Here is a 23,736-nt window from a genome sequence, read left to right on the forward strand (position 1 = left end):
ACCTCACGAAGTACACCTCTGTTTTCATATAAGAGTTAAGATTCGTTTTATTAACTTGCCAGTATTTCATTATCGACCTGATGAAACATCACTAGCTCTTTTAACGTTTCTACAAATGTTCAACAATCATTGAAACGCTTTTTAAAGCAAATTCAAGGACCATTTCTTTTATTGTTGAAAATAGGAAATAAGTATAGCTACCACCTGGGATGGCCCGAGCAGGTGTTGGGGGGTGGGGACCCCCAATGTTTGTTGTGAGTTGGTCAAAAATTCTCAGTGAGTTGGTAAAAAATTGAAGTAGACACCAGTGTTTACTGAGTTGGTAAAAAAAAATTAGTAGTGAGATGGTAAAAAAATTTAAGGAAACTTTTTAAAATTTTAGTTAAGCATGGCCAAAGCAGGAAGGGGACAGGGTTTTGTTAGGTTTGTTAGGTTAGGTTTGGAGGCTAAATTTGGTAACCTATTGCTGCATAATTAGTTGTAGAAACTATAATATGGTAACAGAAGAACAGTTGGTTAAGTAGGAAATGAGATAATGGCATGTTAATAAAAGTGTTTATTTTAATGGCCCCCACCCCTGCATTAGTTGCAATATCCCACAAATTGTCATCCTCACTCTTGTCGGAAAAGGTATGTTATCGACCCTGCCAGCCACAATATGCTAAGACACTTTTCTGTTCCTCTTTTTAGACTTCACGGAAGACACGACTGCACGTTCTCTGCCACGCTCGAAGAGATGGACGATCTCGCCTTTTTTCAACAGCTGAGACTGTCCAAAACCGCCTTCAACTACCTGCGCAGTCTCCTTCCACAGCAAGAGGTTGTCATTCACAAGAGAGGGAAGAAGAACATCACACTGAACGAGTCGCTTCAAGTTACCCTTTGGTTTTTGGCCAATAAGACAACATTCAGAGAGACTTCAATTCAGTTCAACCTATCTATCAGTGTCACACACAAAATTGTACTCAGCATGATAAAAAAAATTTGTGCCTTGTTAACACACTTTATAGAGTGGCCAACCAACTTTGACATGACAGAGCAAGAATTTAGGGCTATAGCTGGATTTCCTGGGGTTTAGGGAAGTATTGATGGCACACACATTAAAATATGTCCTCCGGCCAACAGACATAATGAGTATCTTGACAGGACAATGCAACATACAGTCACGTTACTAGCTGTTTGTGATGCTAGGAAGAAGTTCACTTGGATTGCAATAGGTTTTGCTGGTAGCATTCATGACCAAAGGTGTTTATCTTTAAGCTCAATGGCAGACAAAGTGGCATCCTTACCAAATCAGTATTTCCCCCAAAATAGTTTGCACATAGTTGGTGATTCAGCTTTCACTTTGCAGGCTGGATTGATGGTACCATATAAGGACCATGGAAATTTAACCCAGGCACAAGTAATTTATAACCATAAACATTCAAAGACAAGATGTGTTATTGAAAACACATTTGGGTTCTTGAAAAACAGATTCAGGTGTCTTGCAAAACTAGAGGTCAACCTTGAGAAAGCTGCACCTATCATTGCTGCGTGCTGCATCTTACACAATGTAGCATTAAAATTTCCTGATTACCTTCAAGAAGCAAGCACCATGGACTCACCTAATGCATCTCCATCAGACTCTGTACAAGTTGACTCCAATGTCAATCCAAATGCTGCTGCAAAACAAAGAGCTTTATGCTCCATGCTCTCATAATTCCATACACAGGAGATGATCACTAGCCTTTGCTCATTAAACAAAGAGAAGCCTGGATTGTCTTATAAGGGTATATGCTGACTTTTATATACATACTTCCAGAGGTTTAGTTGATAGTTTAAAATTGATATTTTCTTTTATTCCTGGCTTTCATGCGAACAAGGAGTTGGTGTCCAAATAGTTACTTTTTTACTTGTGAATACATTATAAATAAAATAATTGTCTCATTCACTGTTGGTCTCCTTTAACATCTAACCAGAATTAATTAGATACTAGTACATGACTTAAAAATATACTATGAAAGGAATGAAAAAAAAAATTATTACAACATTATGCCTTTATTCAGAATCACTGTCTCTACGCCTCTTTGACGACCTTTTGGCATCCATAATGTTGTTAAATCGCTGCAGCTCTTTCATCAATGCTTGATCATTTTCAAGCTGTCTTTTTCTAAATTCTTTCCGATTTTCTTCCTGTTCCGTCATTAACTTCAGCACCCCTTCGAGTGCCTCAGCATGGCGCAGCATTAATGCCCTTGTCTGGGCGTTGTGTGAGGCTGGTGTTAGCCTGACTTGTACATCCTGCCGCTGCCTGCTTCTTCCTGCTGCCGTTTCTTCAGTGCCATCTACTTGGCACCCAGACGGTCTGGTTGCGGCTGTCTCACCTTCTGGGACACGGCTGGAGGGCCCAGGAACCCCCTCAGGTAGCGCCGGCATACCACCAGTTGCCTCTGAGCTGAGCCTCTGAGCAGTCGGATTCTGTTAGGGGTAAAAATTGATCACTTTGTAGAGGGTGAAGCTGATTACCCAAACAACAAAGGAAGTATCTTGGACAATCATGAAGAAAGAGGAAAACATCACTGGACATATCACTTGTAGAAGTTAATGATCAAGGAGAGTGGGTGTCAGCATTAGAGTAGTAGTACAGGGGGATTGTAGCAGGTAATAAGTGAGTGGCAATAAATGTTACAGTACCTCATGTGCACCACTGTCCAAGATCAGAGTATTTGACGTGTTCACAGAATGGCTGTCACGAACCAATCCATGAATTTCATTATAGTAGGGAGGTATTGGCAGAGCTGCGGCACCAGTTGTTTTACTATTATCAACAAATTTTTTGTAGGCCCTCAGTAGATTCTTCCACTTGGAGTTGCACTGGTCTGGAGTGAAGTTCATCTGAAACTGTATATCTAAGTTACACACATGAAATGTTGCTGCGGAGCTGTGGGGTCTCATATTTCTCGGTGAAATGATAAGTTACTGAAAACTGTAACTAAATAGTCCTAAATAAGAAACTTAGAGAGCACTGACTATAATTTTTGGACTACTCTACCGACCTATACTTCTTAAAACTTAGCTCCAATAGCCTTCACATTGCCAATTTCAAAAGATTGTTACTTTAGTCACACAACTGGATCAACATAAGAAAAAAAAAGATAATAATTAAAATTATATCTCTACTAAATATATGTCAAACACCATACAGAAATTGACTCCACAGTAAAGCAGTGGTCTCATACTATACCTTACTATTTAACTCTAATGCAATCGCTTTCCATATGCATTTTTTTTTTTGGTTATTTTGTCCTGCAATTTCTTAAAATTAGCATTAACTAACTGAAGGAAAAGGTCAACCACAGCGGGCAACCACACTCCATCTTTCCCCGGGTTGGTACTGGCAGGATTGTTCAGGTCTGCATTCCAGGTCCTGTTTAAGCCTAGCACTGGGAGAGGAAAGCTGTCGAATTACAACTATGAAAGACATACCGTTAAGAAAGAATGCAGGTTACATTAATAACTCGCAGGAAGATTTCTCCTTCAGAAGTAGCATTGAAAACCATGGCAGTATCAACAATGATATGTTACTTGTAATAGAGATTTGATATTCTAATTACTAAACTCCATTTTTTCTTGGTAAATTTATACAAGTTAACTGAGTCTGATATTTGGTTTCTTGGCCACAAGTATTTTACACCCCCTCGCCCAGGGAAAAAGTACTCATTTCAGACATAATACGAAACTAATCAGGACGTATACTATCATGGTGCTAACTCCTCGGGTGACTCGCTGTGGGAGGCTAGCCCATCAGTCAAGTCGCTGCACTACATATAATGAATTGGAAATTTATTTAATTTTTGGTGTATTTCTTTAAAGCTCAGCTAAAGTAACCAAACAAAACTAACACTTCATCCCGTAGGAAACCGAACTTACCCTAACTGTTATTTGCAAGGATAAAAATTTTAAATGATTGATGTCGATTTGTTTTACATCACTTTGGAATAAGTTATCCTTAAAAATTACTACATATCAGTGGATGGGGGTAGGGGAAAATATATTTTAAAGAAAAACAATTGTCAGATTCATTCAAAACCGATCAGAATAGACCAGCTAAAAATTCTATCCTTTAAAATAATATGTTTGACTTTGATAAAAATCTATAAACCAAAAAAATAAATAAATAATATACCTGGAGCTTGTTCTGGAGCTGCAGCATGACCTGCGTTCTGATGCTCCAGCAACTGGTCAAAATGGTCAAAAACCAGGCTGCACTCTCCACATGCGTACGTACCTATGGAAGATTAAAAGACACAATAAGTAGTAATATTGTAATACTAATGTCACTAAACCCAAGTCATAACAGGGAGGCTTGGTGTGGCCTGTATATCTCCCACAATTCTGTTGTTTAATACTTTTTACATCTTTTCTGCCTACAAAACCATTTCTGCAACATCATCTTACCTTATTATATGCTGCCTATTCATTATGGGAGGCGCTCTTGGGTAGTACATTGGAAATAAGGTCGCCTTTGTAACGGCACTCCCTGATGTGTCTCTACTCTCTGGGTCTATTATTTTCCTCTTTTTCTTTCATTCGTTTTTCTCTTATTGTCCAAAACTTATGTACCGTTGCTTTTGCTTCTTCCGTGTGTTCATTTTCAAATAAAAAAATCCAATGGTGTCGTCCTCTTCTTCCTCATAAGGCTGCTGCAGCCTCACGCACTTTATTCTTTCTCCTGCATAGGCCGGGCAGAGCAGGAAGTGTCGCAGGTCTTCGTTTTCAGCTTCACACATGTCACACTTGGTTTCCTCTTGCCGGTGTCTGTTTCTGTCTTTTAGTTGCATGTTGTTTGTCCTGCATCTGAATAGCACTTCTGAGGCTTGGTTGTTGGTGTATACCTCCTCTTGTCCTCCCAACTCCTGTCTCCATTTTCTATATATCTTAAGGCTTGCTTTCTCATTCATTTGCCTCTTCCACTCTCTTGTATCCAGCTCTCTCATTCTCTGCTTTATACTCTCCTTTGTCTCATTCCTCACACTCACACTCAGTCCCTCTGTTGCTCTCAGTTCATTCAACAAATCTTTCACCACCTACTTTGTCTCTTCTCTATCATCTCTCCCACCCTTCTCACCAAATCGTTTCCTACCACAAGAACATACCTGAGGTACTTCCACGTACTGTCCCTCCCTTATCCTGTTTTTAACACTGGAGCTTCCTACCATTGTGTCTTTTCAGTTTCCTGGTGCTCCCTACACATGTACTAATAGTTGTATAATCACACACTGTCCTGCCTGGGGGTTGGGATGGCATGTTCCTCCCTTCTCCCTTGTTTTACCTGCAAAAATAAACCATCAATCAATCAATCCTATTTCCCCCCTGTGTGCTGCTTCCTGTGCATACATTGGTGCCCTCAAAATCCTCCTGTACACCCCATCCTCTATCCTCTGCAACTGTTTTATGTCTGTCTTTGTGATGTTTATTATATTTACCCCGTACAGGATGGATGGCAGCGCAACATTTTTCCAATATGTCTTTCCTATTAACATTCTTGAACAGCTCTTTTCAATTACATTGTATGTCATATTTGCTAGCCTTCTCGCTTTCCTGAACATTTCTTCCTTTTGCATTTGAAAACAATTCTTCTTGTCATTGACTATTATTCCTAAATATTTAATTCTATCCCCAACACTAATGCCCCCTATATTTTCTGGTTTGTTTTCCATATTAAAAATGATAATATAAATTGCTTTTCTGCTTATTTACTTTTAGTCCATATTCTTTAGCTATAGTCTCCATCTTCTCTATCACCTGTACTGCTTCCTCTACACTATTTGCCAAAAGCATGCCATCATCCGCAAAAAAGAGTGAGGTAATCCTGAATGCCTCATCTTTGTACCCACATTCTAGCTCCTCTAGCTCCTGAATTATTCTAAAAGTAATCATCTTAAACAGTGTAGTTGAGGCAGTACATCCCTGTCTGATCCCACTGGTCACTTCTATTTCTATCTCCTCCTCTTCTTTATCTATCTCTATCTTAGTTCTATCTCCTACATAAACTCCTGCTATGAAGTTAATTATATCTGGGTTTACCTTGCTATTCTTTAAAACTTCTATTAACTTATCTCTTCTTACACTATCATAGGCCTTTGCAAAATCTATCGAGATTACAATTATTATTACCATTATTATTATTATTATTATTATTATTATTATTATTATTATTATTATTATAATTTTTATTATTGGTATCATAATTACTATTATTATTTTTGTTATTATTATTATTATTATTATTATTATTATTATTATTATTATTATTATTATTATTATTATTATTATTTTTATTATTATAATTATTATTATAATTATTATTATTGGTATCATAATTACTATTATTATTTTTGTTATTATTATTATTATTATTATTATTATTATTATTATTATTATTATTATTATTATTATTATTATTATTATTATTATTATTATTATTATTATTATTATTATAATTTTATTGATATAATAATAATAATAATAATAATAATAATAATAATAATAATAATAAAAACAACAATAATAATGATACTACTACTACTACTACTATTACTACTACTACTACTACTACTACTAATAATAATAATAATAATAATAATAACAATAATAATGTATATCGTCTAGTTGTATATTCTATAGTAGTATAGCATTGTATAGTAGTTTTGTGTAAATATCTCACATTTTCCTTTTTCTATATTCCATATTTTCTTCTTTATCATTTATCTGAATTTTTAAATGACATAACATATGAGACATGTAACCTCCCAATGCTGTACTTTTAATTTCTTCATATGTGTGTGTGTGTGTGTGTGTGTGTGTGTGTGTGTGTGAGAGAGAGAGAGAGAGAGAGAGAGAGAGAGAGAGAGAGAGAGAGAGAGAGAGAGAGAGAGAGAGAGAGAGAGAGAGAGATAGAGAGATAGAGAGAGAGAGAGAGAGAGAGAGAGAGAGAGAGAGAGAGAGAGAGAGAGAGAGAGAGAGAGAGAGAGAGAGAGAGAGAGAAAGAGAGAAAGAAGGAACGAATGAAAAAATAGCGTCAGATAAAGACAGGAAAATAATAACTGAGAGCAGGATGGGAATCTTAAAAAGGAAACACAGAAAACAATATCGAATCGCCACATTCTCTCTCTCTCTCTCTCTCTCTCTCTCTCTCTCTCTCTCTCTCTCTCTTCGGATTAGAAAAAGGCTAACGTGACACCGATTTTTAGGAAAGGAGACAAAAAAATACCAGGTAACTACCGACCCCTTAGTCTAACTTCAATTGTAGGTAAGCTACTCGAGAGCATAATTAGAGACAAAATTGTGAGTTACCTCGAAAGCCACTCATTAATTGGGGATTCACAACATGGCTTCCGTAACAAAAGATCCTGCCTGTCAAACCTACTGACCTTTTATAACGATCTCTTCTCAATTTATGACGTACCCAGATCAGTGGACGTAGTCTATCTTGATTTCCAGAAAGCGTTTGATAAAGTCCCACATCATAAATTACTTTATAAATTAAAGCAAATAGGCATTGACGGTCAAGTAAACCAATGGATCGCGAATTGGTTGAGCAACAGACAACAGAGTTGTGATTGACGGATTTAACTCAGAGTGGGCGCCGGTCACTAGTGGCGTCCCTCAGGGCTCGGTTCTTGGCCCAGTGCTCTTCATTATTTACATCAACGACGTGGATGTTGGACTCAATAATCGCATTAGTAAATTTGCAGACGACACAAAGATTGGTAACTTGGTTCTCACTGACGAAGACAGGCAAAGCCTCCAAGAGGATTTGCACAAAATTTCAGCTTGGTCGGATAAATGGGAGATGCCCTTTAACGTAGATAAGTGCCAGGTCCTTCAAGTTGGATAAAAAAATAAGAAGTTCGATTACGAAATACTCGGCGTTAAACTCACAAGCGTTCAATGCGTTAAGGACCTGGGGATTAAAATCGCGTCAAACCTCAAATTCTCACATCAATGTATCGATGCAGCAAATAAAGTGAACAGAATGTTGGGCTTCATTAAAAGAAACTTTTTATTCAAGAATAAAGATGTTATACTTCCGCTCTACAATAGTTTAGTCAGACCCCATTTGGAATATGCGGTACAGTTTTGGTCTCCCCACCATGCAAAGGACATTGCTAAACTAGAAGGTGTTCAGCGTCGAGCAACAAAAATGATCCCTTCCTTGCGCAACAAATCTTACGAAGAAAGGCTTTCCACCCTTAACATGTTCTCTCTTGAGAAACGTCGCCTCCGAGGAAAACGGATCGAATGTTTTAAAATACTTAGTGGTTTCATGAATGTAGACAGAACAAAATTGTTTATGATCGATGACACTTTGCGAACGAGGAACAATGGCACAAAACTCAAATGTAGACAAGTAAATTCAGACTGCACCAAATTTTTCTTCACCAACTTTGTAGTGCGAGAATGGAACAAGCTCCCACCATCAGTGGTCCAGTGTAACACGATTGACTCCTTTAAAAACAAGCTCGACCGTCACTTCCTTGAACTTAATATTAACTAGAGTAGAAAAGCAACGTTTTGGAGCCATCTGATTAATGTAAAATCACTTAGGTTTAAGGACAGACCACCTAGTCTGGACCATGGGGTCTGTGTGGTCTAATTTTCTATGTAAATCTATGTAAATCTCTCTCTCTCTCTCTCTCTCTCTCTCTCTCTCTCTCTCTCTCTCTCTCTCTCTCTCTCTCTCTCTCTCTCTCTCTCTCTCTCTCTCTCTCTCTCTCGCATTAGTAAATTTGCAGACGACACAAAGATTGGTAACTCGGTTCTCACTGACGAAGACAGGCAAAACCTCCAAGAGGATTTGCACAAAATTTCAGCTTGGTCGGATAAATGGGAGATGCCCTTTAACGTAGGCAAGTGCCAGGTCCTTCAAGTTGGATCAAAAAATAAGAAGTTCGATTACGAAATAAGCGGCGTTAAACTCACAAGCGTTCAGTGCGTTAAGGACCTGGGGATTAAAATCGCGTCTAACCTCAAATTCTTACATCAATGCATCGATGCAGCAAATAAAGCGAACAGAATGTTGGGCTTCATTAAAAGAAACTTTTTATTCAAGAATAAAGATGTAATACTTCCGCTCTACAATAGTTTAGTCAGACCCCACTTGGAATATGCGGTACAGTTTTGGTCTCCCCACCATGCAAAGGACATTGCTAAACTAGAAGGTGTTCAGCGTCGAGCAACAAAAATGATCCCTTCCTTGCGCAACAAATCCTACGAAGAAAGGCTTTCCACCCTTAACATGTTCTCACTTGAGAAACGTCGCCTCCGAGGAAAACTGATCGAATGTTTTAAAATACTTAATGGTTTCACGAATGTAGACAGAACAAAATTGCTTATGATCGATGACACTTTGCGAACGAGGAACAATGGCACAAAACTCAAATGTAAACAAGTACATTCAGACTGCACCAAATTTTTCTTCACCAACGTTGTAGTGCGAGAATGGAACAAGCTCCCACCATCAGTGGTCCAGTGTAACACGATTGACTCCTTTAAAAACAAGCTCGACCGTCACTTCCTTGAACTTAATATTAACTAGAGTAGAAAAGCAACGTTTTGGAGCCATCTAATTAATGTAAAATCACTTAGGTTTAAGGACAGACCACCTAGTCTGGACCATGGGGTCTGTGTGGTCTGATTTTCTATGTAAATCTATGTAAATCTCTCTCTCTCTCTCTCTCTCTCTCTCTCTCTCTCTCTCTCTCTCTCTCTCTCTCTCTCTCTCTCTCTCTCTCTCTCTCTCTCTCTCTCTCTCTCTCTGTATCTATCTATCTCTATCTATCTACCTATCTATCTATTTATCTCTAACATATGAACGAAATATCAATGATACGAAAATGTTCATAGATAACAATTATAATGATGGAAAATACAAACGTTATAGTATTTTTAACGAGAGTGAGAGAGGTGTCACGGTGAGTCACGTCAAATTTGGCTGTAGCTGGTATACCTGAGGATTAAGTGAGGGGCTCCATGGGTGCGCCTGTAGCCTACCTGGATGGTCCCTTGAGTGTCGTCAAACCCTTTACCCCCCAATCTCAGAGTCGCAGACAGTCCCGACAGAGCCAGGAAGGTCAAAGTTTCTTCCTTCCCCTCGACCTTGGCCATGCCTCCGTAGCTCCGGCCACCAGGCCGATAAGGGATTAACGGCCGTAGTATTAATCTTCCCCATTCCCTTTCCGTCCCCATCCCCATACGCGGGTCTGGGGTATGTGTAAACCGCCCCATCCCCTCCCCGTCCCCGGCGGGCCAGACAAGACCAACCCGCAGGTCATAATAATGTTGGCAGCACTTTCAAACCAATAATTACAGAAAACGAGATAAATAATGCATTTTTCACACACCATTGTATTCATATACATTATATATCAGAACATGACGTTCTTTTCTCCTATGTTTATAAAATCTACAATGAGACTTTTTCGTTTATCAGGTCTTGGAAACGACGATGTGGGTGGCGGCCGGTCAGACTGCGAGACTGATTACAACAGCACTGATTCTGACTATAATATTGACAATGAGTATTCTTCTCTTGACGATGTCAGTGAGACAGGACGTGGACCGTTTGACGACGACACTGACAGTGAGACTGACGACGACCAAAGACTGGGCACTGAGCCTAGGGGGGTAACTGTTGATGATGACAACCAGAACAGGGGGATACCAGTGTGTGATCCCTCAGTCTTTTCCTTTGCGTGGTCGGAGGGGTCAGACTTTGTACCAGACCTCCATGCCTTTCGGAATGAGGGGAGAGGTTTGACTGAAGACTGGCCGTGCGACGACCAGGCAAGGGAGTGCGACTACTTCCGTGCTTTTGTTGATAATGAGATTTTGGATTTCATTGCTGCTCAGTCAAATGATTACTATCATTATAAATATCCACCAGGAGCGTTCTTATGGCCCTTTTCCAAAGTACGGCAGTGGGTGGATACCACGCGAGATGAGTTGATTGTCTTTTTCGCTCTTATTATGTTGATGCCTCTTTGTAAGCGGCTGAATCGACAAGAATATTGGCGGAATGACAATCTCTCAATCCCCTTGTTCAGAAAGTATATCACTAGGGACAGGTTTTCATTGCTGTCAAAGTTTTTACACTTTGCAGACAATAATCACCCTAGCAACTCTGACCCTATCTGGAAGGTGAGAGATGTATTTAGGATGATCCTTTCACGGTTCAGTAAATACTTCGATCCCTTTCAGAAAATGGTCATTGATGAGTCCCTAGTATTATTCAAGGGTCGCCTCAGCTTCAAACAGTATATCCCGACTAAAAGACATCGCTTTGGGATAAAACTATTCGTTCTTTGTGACTGTGAAACTGGGTTAGTTGTTGACATGTCTGTTTACACGGGCAAAGACGTGGATATACCAAAAGTCGGTAAGAAGAACCCTCCAGGCATGTCTGGCGCTGTTGTCATGAAAATGATGGCACCATACATAGGTGAGGGCCGCATTCTGTATACTGACAATTGGTCTATACCAGCCCTGCTCTCTGTCAGTTCCTACATGACCACAAAACGGGGTCATGTGGGACTGTACGGATGAATGGGAAGTTCATGCAAAACTTCAAAGGACCTAAGACAGTAGTTGACAATGACCACGGCAATGATAGGGTTCCAAAGGGCAAAAATTCTTCTCGCTTCATTCAGAGAGAGAAATCTGGTAAGATTCTCGCTCTGAATAGGGGCGATAAGAGAGAAGTGCAGTGTCTGTCAACAATTCACTGTGGAAAAATGGTAAAGACTAAAAAGCTTCACTTTCGCACTAAGGAGACGATTTGGAAACCAGACGTTGTTGTGGACTATACACAAAACACGAGACTCGTTGACAAATGTGACAGTCAGATTAGTAGCGTTGAGTGCCTGAGAAAATCTTTCAAATGGTATCACAAGTTGTTTTACCATTTGCTAGATATTTCAATGCTCAACGCCTACAACATTTGGCTCATGACACACGACTCGACACCGACCAAGAAGCTGATACTTCGGGACTTTGTGTATGAGGTCTGTATGCAGCTCCTTGAAGACTATGGACGACCACTCAACCCGACAAAAGGACTCCGCCCTACAAACATTCCAGACCGTTTGTGTGGCTGTCTCCACTTCCCGGTCCACACAGAGATGATGCCAAACGGGAAGAGACAAAGCCTCCAGTGCTATGTGTACAGACACACGACACGGAGACCAGCCAAACGAACAAGGGTGAATGTCATCTGCCGAGAGTGCCAAGTCCCGTTATGCATTGGCACATGTTTCATGGACTACCACACCCTAAAGAAGTTATAGGTAAGTGTGTGTGTGTGTGTGTGTGTTTTACCTGGCAATCACAGTTTTGCCTTTCAATAATTTTTTTAGTGTGTGAGGTGTGTGTGTCTTTTTTTTTTTTTTTTTTTTACAACAAAGGAGGCAGCTCAAGGGCACAAAAAAAAGAGAACAATAATAAAAAAAAGCCCGCTAATCGCTGCTCCTAAAAAAAGAAACAAAAGAGGTGGCCGAAAGCAAGGTCAAATACGAAAGGAGAGATGTCCTGATACCCTCCTCTTGAAAGAGTTCAAGTCGTAGGCAGGAGGAAATACAGATGAAGGAAGATTGTTCCAGAATTTGCCAGCGTGAGGGATGAAAGAGTGAAGATGCTGGTTAACTCTTGCATAAGGGGTTTGGTAGCATGAGTAGAAAGTCGAGTGCAGCGGGGCCGCGGGGGGGGCATGCAGTTAGCAAGTTCAGAAGAGCAGTCAGCGTGGAAATATCGATAGAAGATAGAAAGAGAGGCAACATTGCGGCGGAATTTAAGAGGTAGAAGACTATCAGTATGAGGAGGAGAGCTGATGAGACGAAGAGCCTTAGCCTCCACTCTGTCCAGAAGAGCTGTGTGAGTGGAGCCCCCCCACACATGAGATGCATACTCCATACGAGGGCGGACAAGGCCCCTGTATATGGACAGCAACTGTGTGGGGGAGAAGAACTGGCGGAGACGGTACAGAACGCCCAGCCTCGAGGAAGCTGATTTAGTAAGAGATGAGATATGAAGTTTCCAGTTGAGATTTTGAGTTAACGATAGACCGAGGATGTTTAGTGTTGAGGAAGGTGATAGCTGGGTGTTGTCAAAGAATAGGGGATAGTTGTTTGGAAGATTGTGTCGAGTGGATAGGTGGAGAAACTGTGTTTTTGAGGCATTGAAGGACACCAGGTTCCTCTTGCCCCAATCGGAAATAATAGTAAGGTCTGAGGCTAAGCGTTCTGCAGCCTCCAGCCTTGAGTCGTTAAGTTCCTGTAGGGTGGGTCTTCTATTAAAAGAAGTTGAGTAATGCAGAGTGGAATCATCGGCGTAGGAATGGATAGGACAGTTCGTTTTGGAAAGAAGATCATCAATGAACAACAGAAAAAGAGTGGGAGATAGGACAGAACCCTGTGGGACACCACTGTTAATAGATTTAGGGGAAGAACAGTGACCGTCTACCACAACAGAAATAGAACGGTCAGAAAGGAAACTGGAGATAAAGGTACAGAGAGAAGGATAGAAACCGTAGGAGGGTAGTTTGGAAAGCAAAGATTTGTGCCAGACCCTATCAAAAGCTTTTGATATGTCTAGTGCAATAGCAAAGGTTTCACCAAAACGGCTAAGAGAGGATGACCAAGAGTCAGTTAAGAAGGCTAGGAAATCACCAGTAGAACGCCCCTTGCGGAACCCATACTGGCGATCAGATAGAAGGTCAGAAGTGGAAAGGTGCTTTTGAATCTTCCGGTTAAGGATTGATTCAAAAGCTTTAGATAGACAAGAAAGTAAAGCTATAGGACGGTAGTTTGAGGGATTGGAACGGTCACCCTTCTTAGGCACAGGCTGTATGAAGGCATACTTCCAGCAAGAAAGAAAGGTAGATGTTGACAGGCAGAGGCGAAAGAGTTTGACCAGGCAGGGTGACAGCACGGAGGTACAGTTTTTAAGGACAATAGGAGGCACTCCAAGATGGCGCCACTATAAACACTCGCCTGCGCCAGAACGGGCTGGGCCGACCATCAGGCCCCACCTGGAAGAAGTCTTGGGCCGACCATCAGGCCCCACCGGAAAGATGCCTACCGGCGCAATAGGCAACAACGTAAAAAAAAAAAACTCCATCAGGTCCATAAGCCTTCTGAGGATTGAGGCCAGAGAGGGCATAGAAAACATCATTTTGAAGAATCTTTATAACAGGCATAAAGGAGTCAGAGGGGGGATGAGTAGGAGGAATATGCCCAGAATCGTCCAGAGTGGAGTTTTTAGAAAAAGTTTGAGAGAAGAGTTCAGCCTTAGAGATAGATGAGACGGCAGTGTTGCCGTCAGGACTGAGGAGTGGAGGGAAAGATGAAGAAGTGAAGTTGGAGGAGATGTTTTTGGCTAGATGCCAGAAGTCACGGGAAGAGTTAGAAAAAGCAAGGTTTTGGCATTTTCTATTAATGAAAGAATTTTTGGTTAGTCGGAGAATAGATTTGGTACGATTTCGGGCAGAAATGTAAAGTTCATAATTAGCATTAGTTTGAAGGCTCTGGTACCTTTTGTGAGCTGCCTCTCTATCATTGACAGCACGAGAACAAGCGTGATTAAACCAAGGTTTTTTAGCATGAGGAGTAGAGAAAGAACGAGGAATGTATGCCTCCATTCCAGAGACAATCACCTCTGTGATGCGCTGAGCACACAGAGGGGTCTCTATCCTGGAAGCAATAATCATTCCACGGGAAATCGGAAAAGTACATCCTCAGGTCGTCCCACCGAGCTGAAGCAAAATGCCAGAAGCATCGCCTCTTCGGTGGGTCCAGAGGGTGTACAGGAGCGATAGGACAGGATGCAGAAATAAGATTGTGATCGGAGGAGCCCAACGGAGAGAACAGTTTGACAGAATAAGCAGAAGGGTTTGAGGTAAGGAAGAGGTTTAGAGTGTTGGGCCGGTCTCCAAGACGGTCGGGAATACGTGTAGGGTGCTGGACCAACTGCTCTAGGTCGTTGAGGATAGCAAAGTTGTAGGCTTGTTCACCAGGATGGTCAGTGAAAGAGGATGAAAGCCAAAGCTGGTGGTGAACATTGAAATCTCCTAGGATGGAGATTTCAGCGAAGGGAGAGTGGGTCAAGATGTGCTCCACTTTAGAATTCAAATAGTCAAAGAATTTTACATAGTTGGTAGAGTTAGGTGAGAGATAAACAGCACAGATGTATTTAGTAATAGAATGACAATGAAGTCTTAGCCAGATGGTAGAAAATTCAGAAGAGTCAAGGTTGTGGGCACGAGAGCAAGTGATGTCGTTGCGCACGTAGGCGCAACATCCAGCTTTGGATTGAAATTTAGGATAGAGATAGTAGGAGGGAACAGAGTAGAGATTGCTGTCAGTAGCCTCAGAAACCTGTGTTTCGGTAAGGAAGAGAAGGTGAGGTTTAGAGGAGGAGAGATGATGTTCCATAGAATGAAAATTAGAGCGAAGACCGCGAATGTTGCAGAAATTGAGAAGAAAGAGGTTCGAGGAGTTATCAAGACACCTCTCGGGTCGGCAGCCAGAAGGGGAGTCCTCCCTGGGGGAATTTGTGGTCCCCCCCCAGGCGGGGACTCCGAGGCTTGTTGTAGGTGCGCCATTTTGAAATATGAATTTTGGGAAAAGGTGTATATGTTGTGTGAATGTAGTGTGGAGTGGATAAAGAGAGGATCTGTCTTTAGAGAGCATGCTGAACTACTCTCTGGTGTTGGTGAGACAATAGGGAAACGGTTAGTGAGGACATGGGAAGGGTCTTTGGACCCTTATATACCTCACCGGGAGTGGCTTGCGCCCGTTCGGTAGGTGTCTTCCTACCTACTCCAGTCTGTGTGTGTGTGTGTGTGTGTGTGTGTGTGTGTGTGTGTGTGTGTGTGTGTATTCCATTCGTTATATTATTCTCTCTCTCTCTCTCTCTCTCTCTCTCTCTCTCTCTCTCTCTCTCTCTCTCTCTCTCTCTCTCTCTCTCTCTCTCTCTCGTCAAATGTACATATCATATAATTATTCTATATCCCCCACAGGACAAGACGAGGGAGAGAAGGCGAGGGCTACCTAGGAGGAGACGGGTGTTTCCATGCCGTATGATGGCGGTTCGAGGCCGCTCAGGCCGGATTCTTTCAGTTGACCAGGAGTGGTGGTTACTGTCCCACCTTGAGCAAGGCGGATGGGGTGTGTGATGTGTGAGGTCCTGGCAGTATCCAGAGATCGACTAAAGGAGCACTTGCTCTGTTGGGAGGGTCCAACTCGTGATCAGGCCGTGGTGGTGAATTACACACACACACACACACACACACACACACACACACACACACACACACACACACACACACATGTAGTATTTATGTATAGTATATTAAAAGATATGGTTGAGGGCCACAGTCATCGGCGTTCCGGCAGGGGCCGATGAATTGCAATGCGAACAATCTAACCAATTGTTCCCATCGTAACTCCCTTCCGGATGGAGGCCCACGCTAAAACACACACACACACACACACACACACACACACACACTTATCAGGCTCGGCACCTTCAAACTCTACCTCCTGCGGCGGTTCAAGACGCTGGGGACTCCCGGGCGTGAGATGGCGCGTGCCCGCAGTGGTCAGGATGATCAACAACATGTAAACCCTTATGAACAGAAGCTGTAAATACTATTATTTTCATTGTTATTATTATTATTATTATTATTATTATTATTATTATTATTATTATGATTTATTATTATTATACTATATTATTATCACTATTATTACTATTATTGCAATCCTTTCCAATAATAAACCGTTTATTATTACTATTATTATTTTTATTATTATTACACACACACACACACGAGGGCTGGCCTCAGCTGTATTGAAAAAAAAAAACTACATTCATTTTTCTTCCTACCTCTATTTTATTTATTTATTTAGGGGCAGGTGAACGGCTTGAGAGAGAGAGAGAGAGAGAGAGAGAGAGAGAGAGAGAGAGAGAGAGAGAGAGAGAGAGAGAGAGAGAGAGAGAGAGAGAGTATATATTTCAGTTAAATTATTTGTCTTGCATCAACAGTACATCTGTTTCATTGAACGAAATTGTTCTGCCATGTTGAAAATGATTTATATACCTCTTTCTCAACCAGTCCCAACCTTTACGTATCTCTTATCTCCCCTTCACCCTCCGTTATCTCGGTATCTTGCTCTTTTCTCTCCCTCCTAACAAGCATTCACAAGAAAATAACCGAATAGTCATGTATCGTATATGAAAAAAAATGCACAATGAAATCAGTGTTTTTCGGACCAATAAACCATCTCAATAATATGAACCTTTTTTTGATAATGAAATAATTCCGACGACATGCACTTACTTTATTTTATTCCTCCGGGTTGGGTGGATAGGGATGAAAGCTTCGGTCCTCGGAGGAAAAAAATTCTTCCTCCTCCTCGGAGAATATGTCTATGCCTTCCTGACCAACGAGTAGAATGGTAGAGGCGGTGGAGGAGGTGAGGGTGGTGAACTGTGTAACTGAGGTGAAGATGGTGAATTGGGTGGGGCTCCAGTTGATGTAGACTCCTGTGATGTGGAAGGTAGTGATTGCAGGTGATGAGCGGACAAAGGAAGGATTGGTGATGCTGAGGAGGAAGGATTAGAACGAGTTGAAGGACTTGATGAAGGTGAAGGATTCTGAAGGGATGAGGAAGGAATAGGCGCACCCAACATCACTGTAGCCGATCCAGGATTCAGTACGTTTCCTAACTAGTAGAAGGTAATGTTATAATTGTATTACGTAAAGAATCCTTATAACCAAAAACTAACTAAAATTATGGGTATTCTTTTTCTTGAACAAAACATTGAATAAACAACAGAACAATAATATGAAAATACGTATAGCTACCGTTGCCAGGTCATCGTACTCAGAGCACAGTATTTACCGGTTTCTGACGCCTAACTATTGCCAAGAAACATCAGGATCTTACTTTTTTAACGATAACTATAAATTATAGTTTCGTTATTGGAGCCCAGAAGACAGTTTACGGGTAGGAAGTCGGGAAATATAATCGGCTGAGTACGACAATCTGGCAACGCTGAGGCTGTAGCCCGTAGGTCCGAGCCAGCCAATGCGCCATTTTGCGGGTGTCAGATACCACAAATAACATTTTTACTGCGCAAAGCAGGTGATGTCACTTATTGTGACTAAGTGAGCTTTCATATTTATCTATTTGTGTATGTTTCATGGTGGCAAAACTTTCATTACTAGTTTCGTTTTTACCAGTGACAAGAATATGTGACTGTTTTTCACAAAAGAATTTCACTCAAACAAGTGAATCAGGCACCACAGAAATATTACCAGTGTGTGTATGAGTGAATACAAAGATAAGCACATACTTTGATTTAACTCTAGGATGTCTCGTGGATCATTAATAAATAAAAACAAAATATCTGGATAGGCTATTCTTTAGCCCGTTACCAGCTATGGCTGCCAAAAAAGTCCCTCCACCAAGTTTGTACCCCACATTTGGTGATTGTCAGGTGCACCTATTGGGCAGCTGGAAGGACTAGATAAAGGTGAAGGATTCTGAGTCAGGTGTGGAAGGATTGTCAGGTGTGGAGGGATTGTTAGGGAGTGAGGGAGGTGGTGATTGGTGGAAGGTATGTCTGCTCTCCTCCATCGCTACAATGATACTGACTCCACGTAACGGTAATATGGTATTGGTACTGTAAGCCGGCAACATATACAGGAACAAGACGCGTACAAAAGTTCTGGGATGCCAAAATTAACGATGTTTGTGGTTACTATTTTAGTGTTACGAGGATTATGATAACACACACACACACACACACACACACACACACACACACAGACGAGAGAGAGAGAGAGAGAGAGAGAGAGAGAGAGAGAGAGAGAGAGAGATCCTCTCCCAGCAGCGGGCCGTTGCCCGCTCATCGACATATAAAAAATATGAACTCATTTGCAATATGTAAGATGTAAAAATAAATAAAGAAAGAAGAGAGAGAGAGAGAGAGAGAGAGAGAGAGAGAGAGAGAGAGAGAGAGAGAGAGAGAGAGAGAGGGTAATAAAAAAATAGGAGCAGGCGTAGGGAATGAGGCAGGGAGGAGGGAAGGCTGGACCCACCATTCTCCCCCAGATGGCAGCATCGCCTAGCTCAGGCCGTTTTCTCTGATTGAAAATTGAGTTGGGAGTTAGGTTATAATATATAATGAATATTTATGATGCAATGACAAACATTTAGCGGCACATAATAATTTTATCACCTTCATATATGAAAAAAGGACCCAGCACCAAATCATTGTTGGACAAATCTCCACACACATGAAATGGGGTACTGTGTGGCTTCAGGCGCGCCCATCTACAGCTAAGTATAGTTTCTTGCCTAGGATGTTTTAAGATAGTTAGCTAGGTAGCTCTATGCGTGGATTGATTAACTATTCCTTATTTCCAGCGAGTTTTCCTTGTTGAGTTGAATAAACTTAAGAGGAGGTTCAACTGGTCTTTGCTTACCCCTATGTAGTGTGATTGGTCAAAAATAAGTGACGAGAAGGAGCTGTGAGTCTGAGAACTCAATTTTCAGATATTTTATTTTATAATTTTTATTGCTGAGAATGAGAGAGTAGCGGTAGATTTGGTGGGGCCAATAGAGCCCCGAGCCAGCGATGGCTCCAGATATATCCTTACGCTGGTAGATTTTGCCACGCGTTGGGCAGAAGCAGCGCCGCTCAAGAATATTGAGACGCAAACTGTGGCTGAAGCTCTCGATCATGACCATATTTTGCCGAGTAGGCACACCCAAACAAATACTGAGTGATCGAGGTTAAAATCCGCAGCTCCCGAGCAATCAACGTATATGTGACAAATGAATTTTTCTTGTATATATATATATATAATATATATATATATATATATATAGATATATATATATATATATATATATATATATATATATATATATATATACATATACATATATACAGTACCCTCTCGAGTTTCGCGCTCGCTTCGTTCCGAAGGGTTAGCCCTAAACTCAAGGATCGCGAAACTCGAGGTATTGAAATTTCTGAAAATACGGTTATCTGTTTCGTCCCGTGGATTTTTTATTTATTTATTTATTTTTTTTTTTTTACATGTGGGCTATGGCGCCGGTAGACTATCCATCTGGGCCTGATGGTCGGCCCCGAGCCTGTCATGGCCCAGGCAACTGTTTATAGTGGCGCTATTATAAGTGCCTCATGCTGCCCCCCGGAGCTCACATTTTTTCCTCCTTTACTCCCTTGTCATCTCAAAATACGTACCTTGGAAAAAGGAAGAAAACAGGACGAGAGAATGGGTCGTTTTAAAGCCACAGATGAACCCTTACAATTGTCTGAGCTCTGAAAACACGCTTGTGACTCGCTAGGAGTCCGATGACGTCATCGCCGGCGCTCACCCGGTCAGCGGCCGCGCTGCCTTGGGGCAGTGTCACACTGGCCGTTTTCTTCTAACCGTTGTGGCTACTGGCAACGCCCGTGCGCCCATCCGGGAGCGAGTTGTCGGTTGTCCGCAACCTGGTGGTGTCACACTGAGCCATTTTCTTCCCACCGCGTTGGCGGCAGCTTGGGCAACCGGCAAATCCAACTTTTCCGGGCCAAGGTCGGTTGCCCGTATCCACATCCACAACGTAAACAAAGCACTTGCCCTGTATCGACATGGCGTCGTCTGCTAAAGTAAGGGCTGTTACAGCTTTTGTTGCCATTACCCAAGTTATGGACTTGTTGCATCAGCTAAATGGCAGGAAGAAGCTGTTGTGGGTGTGGCGTGTCTGTGGTTCCTCCGTGCCAGTTCTCATTGTCACCATTGTGCGTGAGCGGCCAACCCACCCATCTAGACTCCGACCACATAAACACGTGGATCGAGTAACAACAAAGACACACACACACACACACACACACGCACTCACACACCAGACTCATCGTGAACCATGGCAGATGTTTCTCACAAACAAAAATGGCTTCACCATTTCCTAGAGTGTGTTAGAACTTATTTGGTGAGTGGTTCATACAAACCAAACATACCCAATGGCAAGAAGAGAGCAGTGTTAAAGACGACTGCTCTCTTCTTGCCAAGAGCTAGGTTTGGTTCATGTGAGCCACTCACCAAATGGCAAATACATTCTAACACACTCAAGAAATGGTGAAGTCGTTTCTGTTTGTCAGAAACATCTGCAATGGTTCGTAATGAGTCTGGTGTGTGTGTGTGTGTGTGTGTGTGTGTGTGTGTGTGTGTGTGTGTGTGTTGTTATTCGATCCATTTGTATGGGTGGGTTGGCCGCGCACGCGCAGTGGTGACAATGAGAACTGGCATGGAGGAACCACAGGCATGCCACACCCACAACTATTTCTTCCTTCCATTTAACTGCAGCAACAAGTCCATAACTTGGGTAATGGCAGCACAAGCCGCGACAGCCCTTACTTTAGCAGACGACGCCATGTTGATACAGGGCAAGTTCTTTGTTTACGTTATGGATGTGGATACGGGCAACCGACCTTGGCCGTGAGTGACGCACGCCAGGAAAAGTTGGAGTTGCCGGTTGCCCTAGGTGGCGCCAACGCGGCGGTAAGAAAAAAGTGTGACACCAGCTTGCGGATAACAGTGATTTCGCTCACGGTTGGGCGCACGGGCGTTGCCCGTAGCCCCAACGGTTGGACGAAAACGGCCATTGTGACACCGCCTTAAGGCAATGAAACCGCTGATAGGGTGGGCGTCGGCGATGACGTCATCGGACTCCCAGCGAATCACAAGCGTGTTTTCAGTAGTCAGACAATCGTAAGGCAGCCGCCTTCAACTGCGGCTTGAAAACGACCCGTTTTCTCTTCCCGATCCCCCCCCCCCCTCTCTCTCTCTCTCTCTCTCTCTCTCTCTCTCTCTCTCTTGCCATAGCCACAATATTTGGAGGAAAACGTCCAGTGTGATACTACCTTTTAAGGTAGCGTGCGTGACGCCGATGGTAAGTAGACGTAACCCGTACGTGTCAAAGCAGCGCGAGACTCGGAGTGATGATGAACGTAATGGTAAGAATTTAGGACTAACAGCGAAACTCGGATAGCGCGAAACTCGAGAGGGTACTGTGTGTGTGTGTGTGTGTGTGTATGTATATATATATATATATATATATATATATATATATATATATATATATATATATATATATATATATATATATATATATATATATATATGAAGTGCAAGCAATATTTAAGCTGGCAAGCAATAACAAGAAACAATTCAAATTGTACATCAGACCAGTGGAAAGGCAGATCTGAACAGGTAGAAATCATCACCATACGGGCATTCGAAGAAAACTAAACGTTTATTTCGATATGTAAGCAGCAAGGGTGATCATAATACAGGTCATATATAAATTACAAACCTAACCTTTACAAAAAATAGTTAATATGTAAAATTAGACACAGCTGAAGATAAAAAGGAATTCTTAAAGGGCTTCTTTTACATGGGATTGAGGTAACACATTTGCAAAGATTGGCTGATCTAAAGAAATATATTTACAAGTTCCCAAGTATTCTACAAGTGCCTCTCTAAGCAAAGAGTAGTCGGCGGTTTTTTTCGCCGAATTTGCTTATCACTCTCTCGACTGGAATGGGGATATCATAGTGGACACAGAGGAGGGCAAGTCCGTTCAGGCGCTCTTGGCCGACGGTACTCCTCAAATAGGTTTTCAGCCTTTTCAATGCTGAGAAAGACCTCTCGGCTTTCGCGCTGGAGACTGGAAGCGTCAACAGAGTTTTCAAGAGAATGGCGAGATTGGGGAACATGCTGGTGCTGGCGTGTGCCTGGACTGGACTTCTTTGATACTTTGGAAGACCGGCCGCAACATCCGTTTCGGGGCCTTTGAGGAGTTGCTTGCGCTGAAGTGCGACAGGCACTGTGTCGTCGCCGAACCGACCCTTCAACTCAGCCAAGACGTGGTCCACGAACAGAATGTACATCGCCCGGCGGTAGTACTACTCCTCAGCATTCTCGCACGGAACATTTGATCGCTGGGTCTGTCGTCCACAGAGTCGTGGCACAGGGATGGTGTCATGCGATGACCCCACCTCGACCAAAAGCTCTTCCGCTTTCATGAACACGTCGTGGAAATGATTCTCCGCATCTACTCTGAACTTGGCAAAAATGGTCTCGATGCCACGAATCATGGCATAGGCTGACACCAGGTCGCCATCTCTTCTCTGAAGAGTTCGGCTCGGCTACAACCAGTCCAACGAGAAAGCGGGGAACACGTATGTCGATGAGAAGGAGCCCTACGGTGGCGTCAAGTTCTTCCTCGAGAAAAACAGCGATGACAGGCTGAAATTCAACGAAAACCAGCACTGGGTCTTGCCTCTCAATCCACCTGGTGGGGCACAGGGGAACAAACTTTTCGCGCTTGGCCGAGATAAGCTTGACAACCTCTGTGAAGCGGAAAGAGCTCATAAAAAAAAATTATTCGAAGAATGAACGAAGTTGTACACCTCGGTCAGTGTTTGAAGAGCGATCTTCACTTCCTTGACGTCACACGCCTTCGTCAGTACTAGATTCTGCCGGTGGTTAAAGCAGTGGATTGGCTTGGCCAGGGTGTACTTCTTCATGAGTACTGCGGCACACCCTTTGAATTTTCCCACCATGGCACTTGCTCCATCGAAACCAAGTTCCCTGCACTTGGCCATGTCCAATCC

At 42.2% G+C, this 23,736-nt stretch overlaps 1 protein-coding gene and 1 long non-coding RNA gene across 2 annotated transcripts; one reads left to right on the top strand and one right to left on the bottom strand.

Annotated features, from left to right (window-relative positions):
* Positions 1-2,041: 2,041 nt before the first annotated feature.
* On the bottom strand, positions 2,042-17,999 carry LOC126986105 (uncharacterized). The gene is made up of 4 exons (XR_007739280.1): positions 17,378-17,999; positions 4,166-4,267; positions 2,674-2,880; positions 2,042-2,457 (listed from the first exon to the last, which is right to left on the bottom strand). It is a non-coding gene; the product is annotated as an uncharacterized LOC126986105 (long non-coding RNA).
* Positions 10,094-16,928, top strand: LOC126986100 (piggyBac transposable element-derived protein 4-like). The gene is made up of 2 exons (XM_050841808.1): positions 10,094-12,326; positions 16,055-16,928. Exon 1 carries the CDS (start codon positions 10,369-10,371, stop codon positions 11,584-11,586), a length of 1,218 nt encoding a protein of 405 aa, XP_050697765.1. The 5' UTR covers positions 10,094-10,368; the 3' UTR covers positions 11,587-12,326; positions 16,055-16,928.
* Positions 18,000-23,736: the final 5,737 nt, after the last annotated feature.

This window comes from Eriocheir sinensis, chromosome 61, assembly GCF_024679095.1.
Source record: "Eriocheir sinensis breed Jianghai 21 chromosome 61, ASM2467909v1, whole genome shotgun sequence".
Lineage (NCBI taxonomy): Eukaryota > Metazoa > Arthropoda > Malacostraca > Decapoda > Varunidae > Eriocheir > Eriocheir sinensis.

Bases quoted from the DNA above. Each gene is read 5' to 3' on its own strand.
- LOC126986100 (XM_050841808.1), top strand. From the start codon at position 10,369: ATGCATTTTTCACACACCATTGTATTCATATACATTATATATCAGAAC.